We start from the raw sequence: 19,494 nt of genomic DNA, 5'->3' as shown, positions 1-19,494 counted from the left end.
GCAAATAAAGCCAAAAGTCAGAAGAAGGGAAATAATAAAGATTAGAGCAGAAATAAATGATATAGAATAAAAAAAATAGAACAGATCAATGAAACTGAGCGCTGGTTTTTTTTGAAAGAATAAACAAAATTGATAAACCCCAAGCCAGACTTCTCAAAAAAGCAAACAGATAAAATCACAAATGAAAGAGATCACAAATACAATTAGAAGACAATGCTTTGAAAAAATTATATGCCAACAAACTGGACGATCCAGACGAAATGGACAAATTCCTAGACACCCACACACTACCAAAACTCAAATAGGAAGAAACAGAAAATCTGAACAGATGCATAGCCAGCAAAGAAATTGAATTGCTTATCAAAAATCTCCCAACAAACAAGAGTCGTGGGCCAGAGGGCTTCCTAGGGGAATTCTACCAAACATCTAAACAAGAGTTAATACCTATTGTTCTCAAGGTATTCCAAAAAACAGAAATGGAAGGAAAGCTTCCAAACTCATTGTATGAGGCCAGCATTACTTTGATTCCAAAACCAGACAAAGACCCCACCTAAAAAGGAGAACTGCAGGTCAATATCCCTGATAAACATGGATGCAAAAATTTTCAACAAGATACTAGCAAATCAAATTCAACAGTACATCTAAAGAATTATTCACCATGGCCAAGTGGGATTCATTCCTGGGCTGCAGTGCTGGTTCAATATTTGCAAGTCAGTCAACATGATACACTACATTAGAAGAAAGTATAAGAACCACATGACCCTGTCAATAGATGCAGAAAAAGCATTCGACAAAACACAGCATCCTTTCCTAATAAAACCATTAAGAAAGTAGGGATAGAAAGAACATACTTTAACATCATAAAAGCCATATATGAAATGCCCACAACTCATATCATCCTCAATGGGGAAAAACCAAGAGTTTTCCCCCTAATATCAGGAACACAACAGGATGTCCATTCTCCCTACTGTTGTTCAACATAGTGATGGAAGTCCTAGCCTCAGCAATCAGACAACACAAAGAAGTAAAAGGCATCCAAACTGGCAAAGAAGAAGTCACCCTTTCAGTCTTCGCAGATGACATATACTCCACATGGAAAACCCAAAAGATTCCACCAAAAAACTGCTAGAGCTGATCCATGAATTCAGCAAGGCTGCAGGATATAAAATCAATGTACAGAAATTGGTTGTATTCCTATACACCAACAATGAAGCAACAGACAGAGATATCGAGGAATTGATCCCATTTACAACTGCACCCCAAACTGTAAAATACCTAGGAATAAACCTAACCAAAGAGGTAAAAGATCTGTATGCTGAAAACTATAGAAAACTTCAGAAAGAAATTGAAGAAGACATAAAGAAATGGAAAAACACTCCATGCTCATGGATTCGAAGAACAAATATTGTTAAAATGTCAATACTACCCAAAGCAATCTACATATTCGATGCAATCCCTATCAAAATAACACCAGCATTCTTCACAAAGCTAGAGAAAACAGTACTAAAATTTGTACGGAACCAGAAAAGACCCCGAATAGCCAAAGCGATCTTGAAAAAGAAAACCAAAGCAGGAGGCATCACAATCCCAGACCTCAAGCTATACTACAAAGCTGTCATCATCAAGACAGTATGGTACTGGCACAAGAACAGACACTCGGATCAATGGAACAGAATAGAGAACCTAGAGGTGGACCCACAAACGTATGGCCAACTAATCTTTGACAAAGCAGGAAAGAATATCCCATGGAATAAAGACAGTCTCTTCAGCAAGTGGTGCTGGGAAAACTGGACAGTGACATGCAGACAAATGAACCTGGATGTCTTTCTTACACCATCCACAAAAATAAACTCAAAATGGATGAAAGACCTCCATGTAAGACAGGAAGCCATCAAAATCAAGGAGAACGCCGGCAAAAACCTCATTGACAGAGAAACACAGAGAAACTGCTGTGTAAATTGGGGTTTTCACCGCTGTTATCACAATTCCCAGCAGACAGGTCTATGCGCACAAGGAAACCGCAGTCCTGAACATTCTCACCTCCACAGGTAATCACTGTTGCACACGGCAGAACTCATTTGCGTCTCTGTGTCCTTGTAAATGACTGTGTTCCTATGGCACTCACACTTCTGAAAATTAACATCGCGTAAGTATCTTCCAGCCATTGAAAGCTCTTGGTAAAATTCATTTTAAAACACTGAAAACTCTCCTCACATGAATGCATCAGCATATACATAACCATCTCCCTATTCTTGAGATGTTAGATCGAAACGGGTTTTTCTTAAGCACTTACTATGTGCACTATGAACACGGCTTGCCGTCAGTCCCGGGCTTGGGACTGCTGTGTGGACAGCGTGATGGTCCACGGAGGCGCTGCCCTTACCGCCAGACAGCACTCCAGAAACACCCCCGCAAGGCGCTCAGCCGGACTGGTCAGGATCGGCTCCGTGGAATCTGCCACCACACCACAGCCTTTGGTAAAACCCCATTTCCAACGCCCTCTGCGGAGCCCCCAGATCAGACTCACTGAGCCCTCACTGGGACTGGTGTGTGTGAGCCTGAATACACAGCGTACCAGTCGTGGCTTCAGTGCCACGTCCTGGGGACACGGGCCCCGAGCCCTGAGCCCCGCTGTGGTTTATAACAGACTTGCTGTTTGTGTGAAACTGTTTATCGACTCACACATCACATGACTGATGCCCTGCAGCCATCTGGGTCGTCCCTTTCACCCCGTGGCTACCGTCAGCCACTCTCCCCGCCATAACCAGCGTCCCGCGCTCTGCGGTGCGTGTGGCTTCCACGAGCACAAGCACGGTACGGTCGGGGGGCCACAAAGCTGAGGCACCCACGAGAGCGGTCCACGTGCACAAACACCTACCGCTGACCATCCCCAGCAGGACTTGCCTCGGGGACGCAGCGTGACAGTCATGGTCCCCCACCCAACGTGGCCAGAAGGACGACAGAGGGGATGTGACAGCAAGACCGGCTGAGGACGTCGCCAGGGTTCCTCGCTGGCTCCACGTGACGGGTGGACCTGGCAGTGTCCGGTGCCTTCACTATTCTCTTCCAGCCACCTTACCCAGTGCCCCCCAGCCTACCTCTGACAACCACCAATCTGTGCACTGTGTCTGCGAGGGTTTCCTTCACTCTTTTTTATTTTTCAGGTTCCGCACGTAAGCAAAATCATACAGTATCTGTCTTTCTTTCTGTGCTTCCTCTCACTTAGCACGATGCCACCAAGGTCCATCCATGTTGTCACAAGTGGCAGGACTTCCTTCTTCCCAAGGCCATGTAATATGCCACTGCAGACAGAGATGTAGGGCTTCCGTGTTTTCGTGAGCCGTGCACCCATCAACGACACCCAGGTTGATTCCTATCTTGGCTGCTGTCAATAACGAGCAATGAACGAGGGAATGCAGGTGTCTCTTCGAGACCGTGGTTTCGTGTCCTTTGGAAGCATTCCCAGAAGTGGGATTGCTGGTCATGCGGTACTTCTATTTCTCACGTTTTGAGGAACCTCCACGCTGTCCTCCAGCGCGGCCGCACCAGTCAGCATTCCCACCGACCGTGCTTGAGGGTTCCCTTTTCTCCACGTCCTCGCCAACACCTGCTGTTTCTTGTGTCGTTGACTTTAGCCCTTCGGACAGCTGTGAGGTGACATCATGGTCTTGATTTGATTTTTTTTTTTTTAATTTTTAAAAATCTTTATTATTTATTTTTGAGAGAGAGAGGGAGAGAGAAAGAAAGAGAGAATGAGCCAGGGAGGGTACAGAGAGAGGGAGACACAGAATCCGAAGCAGGCTCCAGGCTCCGAGCTGTCAGCACGGAGCCCGACGCGGGGCCCAAACCCATGAACCGCAGGATCATGACCTGAGCCGAAGTCGGACGCTCAGCTGACTGAGCCACCCAGGCACCCCACTGATTTGCACTTTCTTGAGGGTGTCTGACGCTGACCATCTTCTCGTGTGTGCTAGTCACCTGTATGTCTTCTGCAGAAAAATATCTATTCAGTTCGTCTACCCAATTTTTTTAAGTTTACTTATTTTGAGAGTGAGAGAATCCCCAGCAGGCTCCACACTGTCAGTGCAGAGCCCGATGTGGGGCTCAAACTCACGAACCGTGAGATTGTCACCTGACATGAGATCAAGAGTTGACGCTTAACCGACTGAGCCCGCCAGGCGCCCCGAGTCCTCTCCACCCAAATCTTCATTGAAGTGTAAGGTTTCTTCTCTTGAGCTGTAGGTGTTCCTTATAAATTTTGAATAATAGCCCCTTACAAGTCAAGTATCTTCTCCATTTTTGATGCCTTCATTTGCTGTGCAGAAGCTTTCCGTGTGATACAGCCCGCTTGTTTATTTTTGCTTTTGTTGCCTTTGCGTTCGGGGTCAATTTTTAAAAATCAGCACCAAGACCAGAATCAAGGCACTTATACCGTATGATTTCTTCTAGGAGGTTTACGGTTAAGGGTCTTAGGTTCAGTCTTTCGTCTACTTTGACTTAATTATTTCGTGTAAGAAATCGGTTCACTTTCATTTCATCCTTCTGCACATTGCTGTCCAGCTTTCCCAACACCATTTGCTGAAGAGACTGTCTTTTCCCCGCTGTATATTCTTGGCTCTTTTGTAATAAAGTAATTGACCATATAATTGTGGATTTATTTCTGGGTTTTCTATTCTGTCCCATCGGTCTATGTGTCTGTTTTTATACCAGGACCATACTGTTTTGATGATCACAGCTTTGTAAAAAAAACTTAAGTCAGGGAACATGATGCCTCCAGCTTTGTTCTTTTTCAAGATTTATCTGGTGTTTCTTAGTCTTTCTTGGCCTCATACAAATTTTAGGATTGTTTGTTCTACTTCTGTGAAAACTGCTATTGGAATTTTGATAGGGACTGCATTGAATCTGTACATTGCTTTGGATAGTATGGGCATTTTATTTAAGAGTTTTTTTAATAAATGTGTTATTTATTTTTGAGAGAGGGACAGCACGAGTAGGGAAGGGGAGAGAGAGAGAGAGGATCCAAAGCAGCTCCAGCTCTGTGCTGAGAGCAGAGAGCCCAGTGTGGGGCTCAAACCCACGAACTGTGCGATCATGACCGGAGCTAAAGCCAAGAGTCAGATGCTTAACTGACTGAGCCCCCCAGGCACCCCTGATGCCAGTCCTCTTAGAGACTGAAATAATCGATGGGTCCTAAACTGTAAATTCAGTCTAGTTAAACGTATTTTATTACTACTCTATTTGTATTCATATTTACCTTCTTACTTTGGCTCCTTCATTGTCTTCTTTTCCTTTTTTCTTGGTGGATTTTTAATTATCTTTTGCAATTTGCTTTATTTCTCTTTTGGTCTTTAATTTTACTGGTGTTTTACTAATTTATGAAGTATTGTAACAAGAGAGGGACCTCAGCACTCTCACTGTCCAGTCCTACCTGAGCTCCGACTAACCTACGACAGCAGACACTGACATCGGTGGTGTTACCACCTCAAGACAAACAACATTGGTCTATACTCACCCGAGAGCCCAAGAACACCCAGGGAGCACGCCGGCTCTCGCTTGGGACAAAGGAGACCTTTCTGGACACGAAACCCTCTCAGAGCAGCCCACTCCGAGGACAAGCATCAACACTAACCAGGTAAGGAGGGGCCAGCGGGTCTGCAGACGAGTGGGAGGTCCAGGGGACAGGAGGAATGAATTCTGCAACTTTCAGCCTAATAGATGGCGTCAGGGTGAATGAGACCTTCTCTGTTATAAATATTCAGTAAGGATTTCTGACAGAGAAGCAGCGTAAAGATGAAGTCAGTTCTAAGCTATGTGGGGCGGCCCCAGCTTCTGGACGAGAGCGTGTGGGAGCTAGAAGGAAAAGCCGGGAGCCGACCCCGTCTCACGGGGGAAGAGAGGTCACGTCGGGAAGGAGTAGTTACCAATTCAGTTCGGAATAAACACACAGAAAGGCTGCGGCCTAGACAAGGTAGCACGGGCGTCCCTCCAGCAGTGTGGACCGGAGGACGTGCAGCCTCCCCGCCTCCTCAAGGAGAGGCGCAGACGCACCGGGTCGGAGGCACGAGCCGTGAGAGCCGGGGACCAGCCCGCGGGTCCCCCCTCCCCATTACAAGGCTGCTCTGAGCAAACTCCAGTTCCTGCTCGGTTGGGTCGGGTTCGGTCCCAGAGGATGGAAGCCATCCAACCATTCCGAGAGCGTCACCACCGGAAACGGTCCACATCCCGCGAGTCTGAGGATGTTTCCGACCTGCTTCTGTCGATAAAGCAAAGTGCAGGGCAGAGTCTACTTTACCCTCCGATCCACAGGTCCTGTCAATTCCAGCACCATCGTGAGGCTGTACTGGACACAGTCCCCTGTCGAGTGCAGAGAACGATCTCAGTGCCGAACAGGCTTCAGAAGACAGAGCCCAGCCGCTAACGGTGTGGAACCAGCTGGCCGCTGGATTATTGACGCGATTATTATTGTTTCCATCTGGAATACGAAGCAGGTGGCCTTTAAAATTTTTTACAGGATTTTGAGTCTTAATATCTTTTAAAAAATAACATATTAAAACTCTGTTTTGACTCTCTGGGATTCAGATTCTGTGAAATGCGTTGTTCTTGAAGGTGACCTAACCAAATGATTACAGAGCATTCCTACGCTCTGCCTTTCTCTTTCTCCCCTTCGTGATGAGGGTGACGACGAAGGCTGAGGGTACGCGTTCACAGGAGCGGGCTGGTCGCCGGCCCCACGCTGAGCCTGAGAGCACGGAGGCCCGAGGCCGTGGGAGGAGGTGCCGGGGGACCTCGGGTGGGGTCGGGTGGGCCTTCCCCCCCCCCCCCCCCCCCGCACCATCTGTTCCGTTCTCCAGTGCGCACCACATCTCCGGCAGACTGGGTCACCTTTCCTGAGGGGACTGCTGGGGGTGCGTCCTGCTCTGTGCACACCCTCTCATTCAAGAAGAATCGCATTAACATGATCCTGGATGATGTTTTCTTAAAAAAAAAAAACAACACTCAGCAGACAATTCAACTAGGATACTGTACAAAGCTGAGACAAATAACGAAATAAAAATCTTAAGAGATCTCCTAGAAGACAGTCCGGTGAGAAGCCCAAGGGAAGGCAAGAAGTGACAAGAGGTAAGGCCTGTAAGGGACAGGAGGTGACGCTGGGGCACAAAGGCAATCTGAGCTCGGGGTGGGGGCCGGAGGGGCGGGGAGGTGCCGTGTGTGTAGATGAAGGCTGCTGTCAAAGACCATGGAGAGGGCTGTATCAGTGACCACACCGGAGGCTGCCCAGGAACACAGCCGGACCCGCAGCCACGTGGAGAGAAAACTTCCCAGTGTCCGCAGTAGAGACCAGAGACGCTGGAAGTACGTTCAAGTGTAGACAAAATAACCCGTTTTAAAATAACCTGAAATAGATTTTGGTACCAACAGGCCTTAAGTTCTAGCGAGAGTCCTTGAGCAGAGAGGAGATCCATCCTGCAAGGAGGCCGGATGCAGAAGTCGTGGCGAGAACAAGAGGCTGTAAACATTTCAGAGTGCAGGAACCCTAAAAGTTGTGACTTTTCATGCAGTTTAAAGCAGCTTCTAAACACAAAGCCACAGCAGGTGGTAAATCAGGAAACAACTCGGGCTCAGGGGTCACAAGGTCCTAGCACCTTCCAGCAGGACCTAAACATGCTGTCTTTCTATCGTGTAAGCAAAGTATACATTTGGCAAAATTTCAAGGGCCACCTCCAAATAAATGTAAATGGAGTACACACATTTGAGACATGCAGAGGAGAATTTTAGAAGACACGTGAAAAATTTAATCAGAATAATTTAAATATCAAGAAGAAAAGGGGCACAGTAAAGGGGGGGACCAATAAAAATTCAAAGTCCGCGATCAAAACCGAGCTCGAGCACACATCGGTAATCACCACACACTCCAACGGGGGCGCAGCCTGTCAGGCTCGGTGGTAAGAAAGAAGGAAGCACAAAAATGCAAACGAAATCAAAGGGACAAGGTAACAAAAATGAGTAGGAACCAGCAGCATGCGGATCTGCAGAGCCAAAGTCGTTCTTTGCTAAGAGCAGTAAAATGAAGAATCCTCTGCTGAATCGATCAAAAAAGAAAAAAATTAACCCTGTTGAAAAATATTGAAGATCTGAGATCCTTTCACCAGCAGGAAAAATGACTTCCCCTGTAGTCACACACTTTCACACACTTTCAATAAAAACCCCAAGACTTCTGCAGAATCTGATCAGAGGCTTTTAAAATTCTCACGAAGAAACAAAGGGAAAGAGAAGACGGAAAAAATAAAGTGAACCAGGAGGTGAGGAGACGTGGGCCCGCGGTGGCAAACGTGTGCCGTAGGTCCACAGCGGTAAGTGTGATTCCGGCCTTGACACCGTTGGAGAACACACATAAACCACGGCAGGACACGCGGTCGAGGGCCCAGGTGGCACACAATCCCCGAGGAACCGGTCACGACACGTGCTTGCCCAGGACAATAAATCTGATCCCTACTTTTCACGTTTCACAGAAATAAGTGTCGCATGCCTGGGAGACCTAACACAGAGAGCAAACGAACACTGAGAAGGAAACACAAGCAGATATATTTACGAGCACGGGGTAAGGAAGGTTCTCCTGAACCAGATGCTAAATCCACACAGGAAAGCACGGACGAGGGGCGCTTGGGTCGCTCAGTCGGTTAAGCACCTGACTTCTGCCAGGTCATGATCTCACAGTTCGTGGGTTCCAGCCCCGCGTCGGGCTCTGTGCTGACAGTGTGGAGCCTGCTTGGGATCCTCTCTCTCCCTCTCTCTCTGCCCCTCACCCACTCTCTCTCTCTCTCTCAAAATAAATAAACATTTTTTTAACGTTAAAATGAAAAACGGTATTTCAAGAACGTTACTGTCTGAATCTGGACTTTTCCCTTAGGCTGTCCCTACACGTCCCGCAGCTGGTCCTTTTATGAGAGAGAGAGGGCCTGATTCCCAGTAACAGGTTTTCAGACTGCTTACGGGATTCCGATCCCCATCCGCTAACACAGGTGGAGAGGAGCCCACACGCTGGAAGGGGGCCGAGGTAGGCCCGCTGCACAGGGTCTGGGTCTCTGCGGGAGGGGTTTCAGGGGCCAGCTGAAACCCCCCTGCTCTGGCTCAGCTGGGGTTCTCGGGGGGGCAGGCATCTGGGCAGGAGGAAAATGTCCCACTGGCACACGGCACACGGGAGCCCGGCAGAGGCGGTGGGAGTAGGGCTGAATCCCACCTCGGAGCCGACTGCACCTGCCCGCTCGCTGGGCCGTGGGGGCCATGGCCACCACGGCCACCATGTCCTACATCGTGGCGCCGAGCCATCCCTTGTGGGACCAGACGCCAACCAACGGTGTCCTCCATCGTGCCCCACGTCCTCCTAGCTGAACCTGCCACCTCGAGTGACGTTTTAATTCTGGGGCGTGTGTGGGGACATACATCCCCGCTCGGTTAAAGTACGAGAAGCTGTGCTTACTGTGCTGCTGGGGTTGCTGTTCAGATGCAGTCCACTGTCAAACAGAGGGGATGAGGCCCCGCTGCTGTGGTCGCCAGCTGGCCCCGGGGACCCTGCAGGCAAGCAGAGACGGTCACTCAGACGGAGCGCGGGCAGCGGTCCCCAGGTAGAGAGCCTCCCTTCTCCCGAGGCACCGGGAAGTCCCCCAGGACACCGGGCATCACGCGGAGCCACCACATCCGCCCTCCGTCCCCTGCTGTCCTGGGGCCACCTCACACCCGTCTGGCCTCAACCAGAAATGGGGCAGAAGGCAGGGCAGATGGCCCACCTCACAGGAAAAGGTGCCACCGGGGTCCAGAATCCGCACCCACACGGCACCGGGGGACTGTCATCCCTGGTCCCTGGGGACGTCCCACACCTGCACTCTCTACCACCAGGATCACATCAGAACCTTCTACACGCTATTCCTGACTTTCTGTTCTAAATTTCCAAGCTGCTTATTTGTTTGACATTTTCTGATTTCCTTGGCATTGCCAACTGCATTAGTGGACAACATAGAGATAAATCAGATAAGCTTGTGGACAGTGGGTCTGAAAACAAAAAGCCCGTGTTTGGGCAGGGAGCAGAGGTCTGGGGCCAGGAGCCATTCTGAGCTACAGTTTCCTCTTCCGAAAGGAGAGACGGGGCTGAGTGACCTCCACCCCTGCCCTTCTGAAAGGAGGTGCCCTGGGCACCCCCAGCAGCCGATTGTTGGGCAGTAAATCGCATTAGGGAGAGACACCAAACTGCAAGATAAAGTTGAAGCTGACCTACAGATCGGTTTTGCTTGAGAAAAACCAAGACATCACATTAAATCTCAGAATTCATAAGGGTGCCTGGGTGATTCAATCAGTTGGGCATCTGACTTCAGCTCAGGTCAGTATCTCGCGGTTTTTGAGTTCGGGCCCCGCGTCGGGCTCTGTGCTGACGGCTCAGAGCCTGGAGCCTGCTTTGGATTTTGTGTTTCTCTCTCTCTGCCCCTCCCCTGGTCACGCTCTGTCTCTCTCTCAAAAATAAATAAACATTAAAGAGAAATTAAAAAAAAAAACAAAAACCAGATTTCTGACTTTCCTGGAAAAGAGAGACATCTGAGGCTCCCGACAATAAATCACTGTCCCCTAGCCTCCTCACCACATGGGGCCCAAACCCGCCAGCCACCGGCATCAGGGCCCCCGCCCTGCGGGTCAGTCACGTGAGGTGGCCACGCAGGGACAGAGATGAGCCTGTGTTGGTCACCCTGTCATCAACATCCTTATGATTTCTTGGGAACTGAACCAAGTGCCTCGTAAATGTGGTTTCACTCGCTGCTTCAAAACACGTGCCTCTGCTGGGGATGTTTACTACAAGCGTCATTTCGCAGAGGAAGAAATTGGAGGGATTCTGTCTGTCACCCACTGACCGCAGTCCTCTCGGGACCGAGGGCTCACACCCAGAGCACCTGGTTCCGGTAAAGGGGAACACACCCCACCTCCAGGCCTCCGGGGCAACACGACCAGAGCTTGTGATCAGCTCCACAAAATTCACACCGACGGTGAACTTTCAAGGGGAAGGAGAAAGCTTTCCTGCTGTTTCCGATGTCTGAGAATAGCTTCGCAGAGAAAGCTAGATTCGCCGACAACCGGATCCCAAATATTTTTGGCCACAATAGGAGCATGAGCAGCTCCCGTGTGACTCAGAGGTTCAGTCTGTTAATTTTTGTGGTGGGGCCACACGGAGACGGACACCTGCCCACGTAAGTCCACCGGCCACGAGAACCAGGCATCTAGGCTTTACCCTGAGGAGCCCCCTACGGACCCCTGAGCCGATCCAGGGTCCTGGCGTGTGACCGTCTGGGTGCTGAGGACGGCGTGGCCGATCTGCCACAGACACCGGCCGCCAGCCATCACCGCGTGATGTGGCGTGCCCCCTCCCCCACCTGCTGCAGGAAAGGAGTATACGGAGCCGGAACCCCCTAACGCTGGAGACGCCTGGTGCTCGGTCGACTTCCTAAGATTAAACTGAAGGTCAGGTGACGTCACGTACGCAGTCATTCCGAAGTCACCAGCCCTCTCGCTGCGGGCGGGCTCGCGGGGCTCTGTAGCCGACTATCGCCACCCCTGCCTGCCGCTGCGGGACTCCTGGGCCACCAGCCACCACGCCCCCACCCCCCGCACCCTTCCCCCATCCCCACAGAACCGACGAGGACCTGGATTCCCCACCGAACACCACGTTCCCGCGCGCGCCGTGCGCAGCCCCAAGGACTCGGGAAATGCGCACTGTTCTGGGCCCCAAAGACGGCGCTCCAGCGCACCCCTCCTTCCCTGGACCAGCCCCCGCGAACCCGCTGCCCTGGGGCCGTCTCTGCCTGGGCGCTCCGCTAGGCCACGGTGACACAACGCCGCCCTGGCTCCCTGCACCTCCAAGCTCCCCGCGCCCCAGGACAGCGCTGCGGCCAGAGGACACGCGACTGCCGGTCCCAGAGGGCAAAATAAAGGACGCGGAGCGAACGGGAACGTGAGTAGGTCACCCCGCCAGTCATCCTACTGACTTCGGATAAACGGGTGTGTTTTCGTCTACAGCATCCGAGAAGGGAAATCTGAACTGTTGTGATACAGTTTTGGTCACCACCAGTAAAGCCCATTATTTACAGGACGATCAGTTCTCAATAATTGCTAATGATAAAAATAAACTTGGAGTCACAATCCAACGTTAGAAAATATACAACAGGAGCACCTGGGGGCTCAGTCGGTGGGGCATCTGACCTCGGCTCAGGTCACGATCTCACCATTCGTGGGCTCAAGCCCCGCGTCAGGCTCTGTGCCGACAGCTCGGAGCCTGGAGCCTGGAGCCTGCTTGGGATTCTGTGTCTCCCTCCCTCTCTCCCCTCCCCCTGCCCGTGCTCTGTCTCTCTCAAAAACAAATATAAAGAAAATTTAAAAAAGAAAATATACAACAAAAAGCTTACAAGAAATATTTATAGAAACTTCTAGCCTACAAAACGAGCTCTCACCTAGGAAATTACACTGGCCTCCCTCATGCAGGGTGGGTGGGGTTTAATGAGGGGGTGGCTGCCGAGAAGGTCCCCCGGGGTCATGCACGGAGAAACCGAAGGACACAGCAATCCCATGCAGCTAACACCCAGAGAAGGAACACATGTCCACACAAAACCCATGTATGAAGGCTCATGTCCGTATTATTCACAGCGGCTCCAAGGTGGAAACAAACCACCCGCCGCTCCCCCCTGTCCGCTGATGAAGCAGGGATCACAATGTGGGACCTCATAGAACAGAACAGAACAGGGGGGCTGACACCTGCTACAGCCTCTGCCAGCCTGGAAAACAGGAGCTCAAGTGAGGGACGCAGACGCAGAGGCCACACCGTGTGCGGATTCACCTTCACAGGGAGTGTGGAGCAGGAGAGCCCAGACACAGGAGGGGGCCCGTGGGGCCGGGCCAGGGGCTGTGGCCTCTCTGGGGTGATGGGAGAGCTCTGGGACTGGACTCTGAGGGCTGCGTGGCACGCGGAAAACACTACAAACCACTCAAGTGAACGAGCACTTTGAATAGTGGATCTTGGGGGCACTTGGGGGGCTCAGTCCATTGAGCATCTGACTTCAGCTCAGGTCATGATCTCTTGGTTCCTGAGTTCAAGCCCCACATCGGGATCAGTGCTACAGCACAGAACCCTCTCCAGATCCTCTGTCCCTCTCTCTCTGCCCCTCTCCTGCTTGCATTCTCTCGAAAATAAAACGTTAAAAAAATAAAAAAATAAACAGTGGAAGTTGTGTTATGTGACTTATATCTTAAAAAAACACGAAGAGTCTGAATTTATGCAAAAAAAAAAAAGAGAGAGAGAGAGGGAGAGAGAGAGAGGCTGCTGACTCCTGTCACTGGCCGTTCATCTTCTCTCCAGCGTGGCGGTCAGGTGTCGAAAACGGGCGCTGTCCTCACGGGCCCGGTGTCCTTGCACCGCCAGTCGCTGCTGTAGTGCAGGGCGGGCTTCCACCGATGACCCGGTGCAGGGGTGAGGGTGGGGCAGGCAAGAGCGAGTTGCCGTCCTGCTGCGGCCTCACCAGAGGAACCTGCCTGAATTTACGGAGGGATTACGGTGTTTTGGAATAGTAAGGTTTTACCTTTTGAAGATTATACAAAACCAAATAAAGAATAGACGTTTATTGACTCAAGAGAGAATTCAACATCCTTGCCATGTGGGAAGGCTGGCAGGCAGATCGCATGGGGCTTGTTGCCGGGCCACGGCTGGCTGGCCCCCCACACTGGGCCGTGAGCACCCTTACGGGGGTGCTGACGTGCATGCTGAGCCCACCACGAGGACCAGCGGGACTCAGCCAGGCTGTGCCAGGACATCGGCAGCAAAGCCGGGCAAGTGACGAGGCTGCTGGCTACGCACAGCTGTGTCGCATCTCTCAACAAAACGTCTCCAGTGCCCCGGCTGATGGTCAGAGGTCCCCGTCGGTCCCTTGGCCAGGGGCACGTGGCCACCCCAGGCCTGTGGTGGCTCTGGGGACAGGCTCCCTGTTGACTCCCCTGGGCACTCCCTCCCCCCACCCCGGCTTCAAGATGCTGCTGGGGTTGCCTGGATTCTGCTGCTTCCGTAGCGTTATCGGAAGCGGTCTGGAGACCCCGGCCGCCCCCTCTGCCGGGAGGTCACCTCACCTGGAAGAAGGCAGATGGAGCCCTAACACGAACGTCTACGCACCAGATCCTGCCCGCCACCCCGTTCCTCCTGCTGCAACGTTACAGGATCAGCTCTCTATCCGCACGGGAAGACGCCTACAAGACAGATATGCAGGCCGACCCACAGGGTGGACCCACGGCCTGCCTGGTGGCACAGTGCTGCGAATCGACCACCTTCCACAAACACGATGCCACATACGTGACACCCAAGTGCACGTCCGACACTTGCTAGCCTTTACGTTCTGCTGGAGAGAACCCCCGTGAAACCCTGGTAGCATGTGCTCACAGTCTGAAACGGAAGCCCAGAGTGGCCAGAAGCGACTAAGCTCTTTGCACGAGAGCCGCTCACTCTGTGTGCGATTCAGAAGAAACACGACGGACCCTTCTCCAGCCCCCATGCTGCAGGGGGACACGAAGTCCACAGGCCACCCCCGCCTCTCCATTTCCACCTGCCACCCTAAATCCCCTATCTCACCCGAACCTCCCCTCTGTTATGAACTGAACGTTTGTGTCCTCCAAATTCCTCTGCTGAATTTGGAATTCAACCGAGCCCCTGACAGGAAGTTGTTGGGGCACCTGACGCAGGTGATGGGTGAGCTTCCAAAAGGCCCCAGGGTCTCCCTGGCTCCCGCCGCACGTGAGGACACAGACAGGAGAGGCGTCTATGAACCAGGTCCACCCAAGACGTCCCGCCTCCAGAAGCCAGAGCAAGAAGCGTCTGCTGTCCAGGCCGCCACTGTGCTTTGTTACTGTGGCCGAGTGGACCAGCCCCCCCCCCCCCCCCCAGCCTGTCTTCTCCTCCAAACTGCTGGAGGTGCCCACGGATGCACCCCCTGAGCCCAAAGACCCAGAGCAGCTGGCCGCGGGCAGGAGGTAGTGGCGTCCCTTCTTCGGGCCAGAGGCGCCTGCCTCCCCCACGGACAGCGCATCCTGGGACCGGCGTCCCCCTCCTTCCCCGCAACGGACAGTCTGTCCCGGGAGTAGCGCCCCGCTGGCTCCAGGACCTGCACACGGGCTGCCCCGAGCCGCTCCCCTCACAGGTGCACGTGCACGTCTGCCCAGACCCCACGGGACACGACGCAGTGCTGTGCGTGGTGTTTACTTTTCCAAAGACTGGTCTGATGGTCACCATTCCCACTTCCTGCCGCTCGGGGCGCGCTCCCTTCCGTCCACAGCCCCGCGGCCTGTCCTCTTGACTCTGGAGCCCTCTGCAAACTGCGAGGAGCTGGGCTCCTAAGAACATAGACCCCGAGGGATCTTACTGACCGAGGAGTATCAATTTTCCCGAGAAAGGCGAATAGTGGCCTGGTTACCCCGGTGCGGTCTGACGGGAAAATGGATTCTGAAACTGATTTGCTCAGGTTCTCAGGGAGAGAAAGTAAGAAGTCGACGGAGTTCAATGACTTTCTGTCAAACGTGGGCCCTCCTGCAAGGTGGGTTTCCACCACAGATGCGCCCAGAGGACTGCGCCGGCCCCCCCACCACAGGCTTCTGCGGTTGCGGGGAGAAGAGGGAGAGAAAACGCGGAGAACGTGGCCAGCCCAGGGCGGGCGCTGGTCCTCCACAGGACGACACGGAGGGTGGGACCCACCCCCGTCCTCGGGGCACCCGCCCTGCCAGAGCTGGACCTCGAGGGGCCACCAGCAGAGTCACAGCCCCTGCGGGCACGATGGTACCTAATGCCCCCTCTGGCTGAGAGGACCGCACCCCCGCCCCCACTAAACCACTCTGCGCCTGTTGTAGAAATGTGGCGGCGGCGGAGTCCGTAAGGGTCATGGGGACAACTCTGACGAAAACGTCTGTATGGACGGGCGACCCGTCGCCTCCAAACTGGGTCACAGCCGTGTACGGGAGACGAGCACGAGGCAGGCACTTCACAGCGTGCCCTTACTACCGTCTTCTCTCTCGCGGGGGATCTCCCAAGTCTACACAGGTACTTCAGGTACAACCTTAGTTCCCGTACACGTGTCGGTGCGCACGCAGGAAGCGTGACCAGCGAGCCCACCCGCAGAAGTCAACTGATCCGCACGCAGTAGTCGGATGCCTCCACTAAGGGCTGCGGACGTGGAAACGCAGGGTGTCTATCCGTGCCCCTGCTGCCTCCGAACCCGCGCTGGGGACCTGGCGTATGCCTGTCGGTGCCGTGTCCTGTGCAGACACAGCGAGGCGCGGGAGGACAGTGCCCCGACAGTCTGCCGCCCTTACCTAATGGGAGCTTCAGAAATGCCGGCGCCTCCCTGAGATACTCAACAGTGATGGCCACCTCGTCGCCAGCGTTTCTCAAAAGATGCACCTGTCAACACGACAAAAAATAACTACTTTACCACCAGGAGAGGATCAAACACAGAATTAAAACAAGAGTCCTATGCACCTGGCCTGCTTCCCGAGAATTCCACGCCGGTGATTTCCTGAGACACTGAGGGCCTGTGGGCCCCTGGAGGTCTGAGCTCAGGTCTACATGGAGGCTGTGCACACCAGCAGGGACGAGCCATCTACACGGGCGCTTGTGCACACCATCAGGGGCAAGCCGTCTACACAGATGCTCGTGCATGCTTCCTGCATTCCGTCTACACGGACACTCGTGCACACCATCGGGGCGAGCCGTCTACACAGACGCTTGTGCACGCTTCCTGTATTCCGTCTACACGGACGCTCGTGCACACCAGCAGGGGCGAGCTGTCTACAGGGACACTCGTGCACACCAGCAGGGGCGAGCTGTCTACACGGACGCTCGTGCACACCAGCAGGGGCGAGCCATCTACACGGACACTCGTGCACGCCAGCAGGGGCGAGCCTGCATTCAACCAGACCGGGCTCCCCGCCCACCACACGGCCCGTCTCCCTGAAGGTCAAGTCAGGTGAGGACTCAATGTACTGGCACAAAGACCCAAGCGTCAGACGCCGGCAAAACGCACACTGCCACGCAGCTGAGACACGGCTGACCACCAGCCCCGCTCCGGGTCTGAAGCACAATTCTGGAGGGAGGAGCGGGCGCCCCTCCCTGTGCCAACGCATCCCCACCACGGGGCTCTGCTTCCGCCCACGTCCGGTCAGCTTCCCGTGCTCAGCACGCTCACTGGTGTTGAGGCAGACGTGACGTGGCTGCTCCGGAGCCTGGGATCACGCGGGTGCACGGCTGGGGCACTCCAGGTCAGGCCCAATCAGGGCCGGTGGTCAGCTGTCCGGCCGGCGTGGGGACCCTACGGGCTCGCACTCGGCTCTGTCACCCCCAAGTCCAGATCTCTCAAACACCTGCTGTCGTCCCCTGCACGGCCCTGAGAGCCACACAAGAGCCCTTGTCCGCCGTGACAACGACCACCGGGCACCAGCACCTCCACCCCAGTGGACCTGGGACCACGCCTGCCGGTGGCCTGCGTCACCTCGACCTTGACCTCACACCCAGGCCCCGAATTCCCCCTAAATACTCCGGGCTGCAGACTCACCTCTGCGGCGTCCCTCCCACACCTTCCATGTCCTCCCTCATTCCCCGTGGCCATGCATTGATGGCCTCCTGCCTGACTCGGGCCATACCGACCCTGTAAGGATTAAACCACACGGTCCTGTGGCTTTGCCTCTGCTCACACTTGGTCAAGGTGGGTGGACACCTAGCCATCCCTTCCATAGCCGCCTCGTCGGACCTGCTCTCCGGACAGGTGCACACGGGACACGTCCACTGCCAGGGACGAGGTCCAAACCCGCCTTCAAACACAGCATAGGACCAAGTCACTTGGGAGCTCATGGTAGGGGTCAGAGCCCCCAGACCAGGAGGGGGGCCTGGGAGCACCTAGCGCCGGCCTCTGCTCGTGGACAGGCCTCAGCAGGCCCTGATGCATCTGTGGGAACCTCGCCACTATGTTCTCTCCGTCTGACCCGACAGACCGCCACCGGCCACCCGGCCCTAAGCAGCGGCTCCTCCCCGAATGCAGGTGGGGTCGCAGACACTCCACCACATCCGAGGAAGAGCACCGAGGCCCCCGAGACGTCCTGAGCTCGTGTGGCTTTAAACTTCAAAGAGCGAGCGTCCCCTGGATGGAACAGCCCCAGATCTGTGCACGCAGGTGGCCACCTTCAGCGGCCTCTCCAGACTCTTCTTGAAGGAGACACACACACCCCACCTACATAAACACCTGCAGCCGTCACAGATCGAATACCACGCACGAGGCTTTCTGGACACGACACGCGTCCAAGCGTTGACGTCTCCTACCTGTTTAGCGGAGGCTGATTAACCCCAAAGAACCCGCTGCACCTTTCCGTGAGTCTGCCCTTGTGTGTGGTTCACGAGGCCCCTCAAGAGACACCACTTCGGACAAGGTGATGTTGTCTGCGGGACAGTGAGGCGTGCGGCAAGCGGCCTGAAGGAATTCAGCACTTTCAGCGGCACACGGGACCCCCTCCCCCCTCTGCCCACCGCGATGCCCTGGACGCCCACGTGGGGGCCATGAAGGCTCCGCTTCATTGCGCGTCTTCCCCAGTTTGGTGCAAGGTTTGTGTGCGTGTTCAGAAATGTCTGCGAACGGGGGCGTCTGGGGGGCTCGGTCGGTTAACCTCGGTTCAGATCGTGATCTCGCGGTTCGTGAGTTCGAGCCCCACATCCGGCTCACTGCTGTCAGCCTGTCAGCCCCAAGCCTGCTTCAGGTTCTCTGTTCCCCCCTCTCTGCCCCTTCCCTGCTTGCGCTCGTCCAACAATAAAAAAACGGTCTGGGACACTCGTCATTAATGCCTCCACACTCACCAAAGGGCTCCAAGACCATCTCTCCCCTCAAGACATCACCGGAAGACTGACAGGTGCAGGGGCAGACACCTGACTGCAGCCTGGAGGTCGGACGGCTCCTTGCCACCCAGAGCGACACACAACTGCCTTGTGCATCTAATCAGAGTCTCCTCTCCTCCTGTGTCACTGACCCTGGGGCACATCGGTCCCACCCCCACAGGGCAGCTGGGGGCTGCAGACTCCAGCTTCAGATTCCCACCTGTGCCCTCAGCTTCCTGCAGCCACGTCAGGGACCTTTCCTTCTAAGGAAAGATTCAACTTCCGCATGAATTTTCCCAAGCTTTTTTATTTTTTAATTTTTTAACTTTTTATTTTTTGAGGGCGAGAACATGTGAGCAGGAGAGGGGCAGAGAGAGAGAGAAAGAATATCCCAAACAGGCTCCAGGCTCCGTGGTGTCCGTACAGAGCCTGACTCGGGGCTCCGACCCACAAACCATGAGATCATGACCTGAGCCTAAGTTAAGATTTGGATGCTCAACCGACTGGTCCCCCCAGGCACCCCAAATTTTCCCGAGCGTTTAACAAAAGCCACTCAAGCCATTCAAACCCCCGGG

General features: G+C 53.8%; 1 protein-coding gene across 1 annotated transcript in view; it reads right to left on the bottom strand.

The window, feature by feature from the left end:
* Nucleotides 1-19,494, bottom strand: part of SNTG2 (syntrophin gamma 2) — a 180,065-nt gene that overhangs the window by 81,018 nt on the left and 79,553 nt on the right. Inside the window, exons 7-8 of the mRNA XM_058682379.1 lie at nucleotides 16,375-16,462; nucleotides 9,479-9,570 (exon numbers count right to left, since the gene is read on the bottom strand). Of these exons, the coding sequence (XP_058538362.1) occupies nucleotides 9,479-9,570; nucleotides 16,375-16,462 (180 nt within the window). The remainder of the gene's footprint in view (nucleotides 1-9,478; nucleotides 9,571-16,374; nucleotides 16,463-19,494) is intronic.

Source organism: Neofelis nebulosa, chromosome 9 (assembly GCF_028018385.1).
Source record: "Neofelis nebulosa isolate mNeoNeb1 chromosome 9, mNeoNeb1.pri, whole genome shotgun sequence".
Taxonomy (NCBI): domain Eukaryota; kingdom Metazoa; phylum Chordata; class Mammalia; order Carnivora; family Felidae; genus Neofelis; species Neofelis nebulosa.
The sequence above is the reverse complement of the archived record's forward strand: the minus strand, read 5'-3'. Positions and strand labels throughout refer to the sequence as shown.